The following is a 6,000-nucleotide window of genomic DNA, read 5'->3' as shown; positions in this document are numbered from 1 at the left end:
ATAGTTGATTCACCGTGTACAACAGAAACCAAGACAACATTGTAAAGCAATTATATTCTGATAAAAAAACAGCATTAGATTTTCCAGTGAATATGTGATAGCATTATTGCTTTCATGGTGCCCTTGGAAAGATATGTATTATCAGTATCCAAACAAAGCAACTGTTAGTTGTTCTCCCAACTTTTCTGAGAATTGACCTAATTAATAAAATGAGTTTATTAATTCAAGCTGTACTGAATATGACAAGCAAAAAGAAAAGGAAATCTTCTGAGAAAAAAAGAGTCACTGCAACATACAAATTCACTGATTTGAGGTCAAAGCTTACCATCCAGGAGAGTTTTTTGGGGGGCAAAGGTTAAAGCAAGAACCAAGGCAAAAGATGGGGGGAAGTGAGAAGAGAAGGCTAGCTGACCGTGATGGTCACCTGTTCACAAATTTTCCTTTGGGATCAAATCCACGTAGCTTGATGAGAAGAATACACACTAATAGGGCTGGGGCAGGCCTGTCTCAAGTTAAGAGAGAAGGGCCTGCGTTCATTTGCAAAACAACCGAAGTCTATGTTTTGCACAAGACAAGGTCCAAGAGTCAGAGTCCAGACAAACTTAGCTTAAAAAAAAAAAAGAGGAAAAAAACACACCAAAACCAATGGTCCGTGTTTCTCATTTTCCAGCCGTTGCAATCTGATAAAATCTAACTATATCACTGAAATGAGGAAATAAACAATCCTTGATTGTAATATGAAAAAATTTAACTTACTGAAAATCAAAAGGAGGCAAGAGAGTTGAGGTATGGAGAAAATAACACAACACACGTTTAGAAATATAGAATTCATTTATATTCACCGTAAGACAGTGTCACATTTTGTACACGGTTCCCAGAAGAGAAATAACACTCTGACGGCACTATATTGCTATCAACATTGTTTATGCTGCACAGTCGGGAAACACTGATTTTCCCCTTTAAAAGATTTAAGGCTCAGATTCCAAAAGGTAATTTTACCACTTATTTTCCTGTTTAAGAAAATGGGAAGTTCTGAACTAAAGGACAAAGGGGTGATGGGGGAGGAACAGCAACACCCACTTCACTCACAACACCCCCACCTCTACTGGTGGTGGTTGTCAGAGGCTCTTCCTCTTTGAAATGTGTTTGGTGACATGGATCAAACAAATCAGCAGATGGGAGAGGCGTCAGGTAGAGATCTTTACTATAGAAACATGGAAAACTAAAAGCTTTATCACCAGTTGCTGGCTAACATAGGTCTATTTGAAAGTCACCTACATATAAATATGCACTCACTATAATGTAGATTCACTTTTCTTTGGAAAAGCTCACCAAATAGGATGTCTCTTCTAACATGCCAGTAAAAAATATTTAATTTCCTTTCAACTTTCAGATCAAGGGGCCACAAAGCTGTCCTTTCTCCTAAAGATTGTCTTCCATTTTTCTTTTCAACCTTGTAGCAGAACAAAACCATGAGAGCCATTTGAACCTAATGTGCAATCCTTGTTTAAGTGATTAAGGAAAGTGGGAAGGGAAGGGTGTGTGAAAACGAATCGTGAACAAAGTTTGGAGTATTTTGTTGAGAACTGCCCTCTCAATGAGTTCCAAACACAATGAGTTTCCAAAGTGTTTTAGAAGAACTTTTTCCAGTACAAATATTTCATTCAATCCACAAGGCCACAGTCATTTCACAAAAGGCAGAATCAGTTCAAACTCAGTACACTGCTTTTCAGTTTATGCGGCTAATGCTGTAACAACAAAAGCCAAAAAGGGCACCGTGGGTTCCGCCTCTGGCATGAGGAGGTAGAGACAACCATCCTGTAGAAAGGTTAACAATTAAAAAAAAAAAAAGTAAAACAAAACAACACACTCCCTTCCTCCCCTCGCCAAAAAAAAAAAAAAAAAAAATCTCCACCCCGTTCCATCTCTAAGGACTAGCTCTGGAAAGCATGGATGGCATTCAGTCCAATTCCGACTTGAGAGATCCGTTGCCCACAATCATTTTGCTGTAATTCTTCTGCTGCTCTTCCTTAAAGGTGTCCTTCACCTTGGCTCTCTTCAGCCCTCCATCCCTGAGAACAGAAAGACACATCAATACTCCCAGCAATGATTTCAAAGGGTTACCTCCTCATACATGCTGCACAGTGCCATGGCGCTGAGCAGATGCTCAGAGAGGAGGCGAAGTACCATGGATTCGGAAGCAGAAAGACCCAGATTTCAGTTTCTGCTCTACCGCTTAACCAGACCTGCGTTACTTAAAGGAAGGAACAATCTCTTTGATGTTTGGTAAGAATTAAGCACAATTTCAAAAGCAGAGACATTACTTTGCCAACAAAGGTCCGTCTAGTCAAGGCTATGGTTTTTCCTGTGGTCATGTATGGATGTGAGAGTTGGACTGTGAAGAAAGCTGAGTGCTGAAGAATTGATGCTTTTGAACTGTGGTGTTGGAGAAGACTCTTGAGAGTCCCTTGGACTGCAAGGAGATCTAACCAGTCCATCCTGAAGCAGATCAATCCTGGGTGTTCTTTGGAAGGAATGATGCTAAAGCTGAAACTCCAGTACTTTGGCCACCTCATGCGAAGAGCTGACTCACTGGAAAAGACTCTGATGCTGGGAGGGATTGGGGGCAGGAGGAGAAGGGGATGACCCAGGATGAGATGGCTGGATGGCATCATTGACTCGATGGACATGAGTCTGAGTGAACTCCGGGAGCTGGTGATGGACAGGGAGGCCTGGTGTTCTGCAATTCATGGGGTCGCAAAGAGTCAGACACGACTGAGCAACTGAGCTAAACTGAACTGAACTGAAGCACAATTTCACAGCTCAGTTTCTTTTTAGAAGTTAGGGCTGCTATCTTCCATATTTGGATGCTATATTAAAACTCAGACTGTTTATCTTTTTCCCCAGGGAAAGCCAAGTACTAGATTTTTTCATCTAAATCGGCCTATGTGTATGTTAGTCGCTCAGTCATGTCCGACTCTTTGCAACCCCGCAGACTGTAGCCCACCAGGCTCCTCTATCCATGGGATTCTCCAGGCAAGAACACTGGAGTGGGTTGCCATTTCCTTCTCCAGGGGATCTTCCCGACCCAGGTATCAAACCCAGGTCTCCTGTATTCCAGGCGGATACTTTACTATCTGAGTTACTGGGCTTCCCTGGTCTCACTATAAATACACATATAAGAAATGATGAAGGTGCTATGTGTAGGGGTGGGCGTGGGGTAAATTCCTCAACAAGAAATGTGCTCATGATTCAAATCTAATCCTGTGTCTAACAAGTCATGTTTTGATTCAAAGTGCTCTATTGTAAGTATTGATAATCTTCCATATTCCAAAAGAGACTAAAAATAAATAAAACAAGCAACAAACACATAAATGGTATTTAACCAATCACAGTGCCTATGTAAGCAGCATTCCTTAATTCAGAGCCTATGAGTCTTTGAACTCTCTCCGGGGTGGTAAAAATCACACCTGCCAAAGTTAAAAGGATTGTGTATGCCTTTCTTCCTTTTGACAACACAAAGAAACAACATGTTGGAAGACCTGGAAGAAGACTGGATTATCTGGATCCACTCTCTCCTAATCTCACACTTTAGATTTTAATTCCCAGGAGACCATGGACCAAGAAAGTGCTTACTTTATACTCTGCCTGTTTAATTTTAACCCAGCTAAGTACGAATGTTTACCAAGTGCTCTCTAATGATGATGGGTGTTTCACAGGTTAGCCAGCGAACTCAATGTCGTGAAGTCAGAACTTGACCTACAAACAGAAGACAGCCTGAGTACGCTGTAACGTTCAGGCCTCTAGAGTCAAAACTAAGACATGGTCCACCACGAAGTCCTCAACTTTAAAAATGGACTTTGGCCTACAAATCTTCCAGGGGGTCAGCTGTAGGAAATTTCCATGAAATAAGGTTAGAAGTTGTCATGAGACCTCCAGAATTGTCCACAAGAGCCTCTTTTATCCACAGGAGATGCTTCTCCCTATACACAGCATTTAGGGGCTTCCCTGGTACCACTCAACATCTGCTCGAGGACAGATGTTGGTTAACTGACCTGTTGCCTGTTTTGGCTGCTCAAGAAGAGACGTTGCTAATTGACTTGTTGCCTGTTTGGGCCTGGACATCAGAAAAGGAGGAATGGCCTTTCCTCTGGCTCTCCCTCCCTTTCTTAGTTCTTACTCTTCAGAATTCACATAAAAGCAATGTGTGCGGTGCTTAGTGGCTCAATCAAGTCCAATTCTTTGTGACCCCATGGACTGTAGCCCACCAGGCTTCTCTGTCCATGGGGATTCTCCAGGCAAGAATATTGGAGTGGGTTGCCATCCCCTCCTCCAGGGGATCTTTCCAACCTAGGGATCAAACCCAGGTCTCCCACATTGCAGGTGGATTCTTTACTGTCTGAGCCACCAGGAAAGCCCAAGAATACTGGAGTGGGTGGCCTATCCCATCTCCAGGGGATCTTCCCAACATAGGAATCAAACCGGGGTCTCCTGCATTTGTAGGCAGATTCTTTACCAGCTGAGTTACCAATTCAGTTCAGTCGCTCAGTCATGTCCGACTCTTTGTGACCCCACGGACTGCAGCACGCCCAGCTTCTCTGTCCATTGCCAATTCCCAGAGCTTACTCAAACTCATGTCCACCGAGTTGGTGATGCCATCCAGCTTGGTTGGTAAGAACTAAGAAAGGGAGGGAGGGCCAGAGGAAAGGCCATTCCTCCTTTTCTGGGGTCCAGGCCAGAATAGGCAACAAATCACTTTAGCGACATCTGTCCTTGAAAATCCTGAGCATCTCCCTTCTAAAGAAAGTAAAAGTGAAGTCACTCAGTGAGGTCCAACTCTTCAGCACTCCAACTGTGACTCGTCACCCCCTAGAGACTTCAAAGCTTTATTCAATTCCCCTTTGCAATGGGAGATCTTAGTTCTTAAGGAGGGCAGCAGCTGAATATAAAAGCCAGTTTAAGATGATGCAATTGAGGACTTCCCTGGTGATCCAGTGGTTAAGAATCTACCTGTCAATGCAAGGGACACAGGTTAGGTCCCTGGTCTGGGAGGATCCCACATACTGAGGGGCAACTAAGCCGTGCACTGAACTACTGAGCCCATGTGCTGGAACTACTGAAGCCTGTGCGCCTAGAGCCCATCCTCTGTCTCAACTACAGATTGGCACTTGCCAAGAGCATTTGCCACTGGCTGGAAGAAGCACAAGCTGGAACCAAGATCGCTGGGAGAAATCTCAGTAACCTCAGATATGCAGATGACACCACCCTTATGGCAGAAAATGAAGAGGGACTAAAAAGCCTCTTGATGAAAGCGAAAGAGGAGAGTGAAAAAGTTGGCTTAAAGCTCAACATTCAGAAAACGAAGATCATGGCATCTGGTCCCATCACTTCATGGGAAATAGACGGGGAAACAGTGGAAACAGTGTCAGACTTTATTTTATGGGGCTCCAAAATCACTGCAGATGGTGACTGCAGCCATGAAATTAAAAGACGCTTACTCCTTGGAAGGAAAGTTATGACCAACCTAGATAGCATATTGAAAAGCAGAGACATTACTTTGCCAACAAAGGTCCATCTAGTCAAGGCTATGGTGTTTCCAGTGGTCACGTATGGATGCGAGAGTTGGACTGTGAAGAAAGCTGAGAGCCGAAGAATTGATGCTTTTGAACTGTGGTGTTGGAGAAGACTCTTGAGAGTCCCTTGGACTGCAAGGAGATCCAACCAGTCCATTCTAAAGGAGATCAGTCCTGGGTGTTCTTTGGAAGGACTGATGTTAAAGCTGAAACTCCAGTGCTTTGGCCACCTCATGCGAAGAGCTGACTCATTGGAAAATACTCTGATGTTGGGAGGGATTGGGGGCAGGAGAAGGGGACGACAGAGGATGAGATGGCTGGATGGCACCACCGACTCGATGGACATGGGTTTGGATGAACTCCGGGAGTTGGTGATGGACAGGGAGGCCTGGTGTGCTGCAATTCATGGGGTCGCAAGAGTCGGACA

General features: G+C 43.9%; 1 protein-coding gene across 1 annotated transcript in view; it reads right to left on the bottom strand.

Annotated features, from left to right (window-relative positions):
- Positions 1-821: 821 nt before the first annotated feature.
- The window catches only part of GPAT3 (glycerol-3-phosphate acyltransferase 3), a 64,604-nt gene continuing 59,425 nt past the window's right edge, over positions 822-6,000 (bottom strand). Inside the window, exon 13 of the mRNA XM_052641732.1 lies at positions 822-2,072. Coding sequence (XP_052497692.1) covers positions 1,961-2,072 — 112 coding nt within the window. The 3' untranslated portion in view covers positions 822-1,960. The remainder of the gene's footprint in view (positions 2,073-6,000) is intronic.

The sequence above is a fragment of the Budorcas taxicolor genome, chromosome 6, assembly GCF_023091745.1.
Source record: "Budorcas taxicolor isolate Tak-1 chromosome 6, Takin1.1, whole genome shotgun sequence".
Classification (NCBI taxonomy): domain Eukaryota; kingdom Metazoa; phylum Chordata; class Mammalia; order Artiodactyla; family Bovidae; genus Budorcas; species Budorcas taxicolor.
This window is presented reverse-complemented; position numbering and strand designations above follow the sequence as displayed.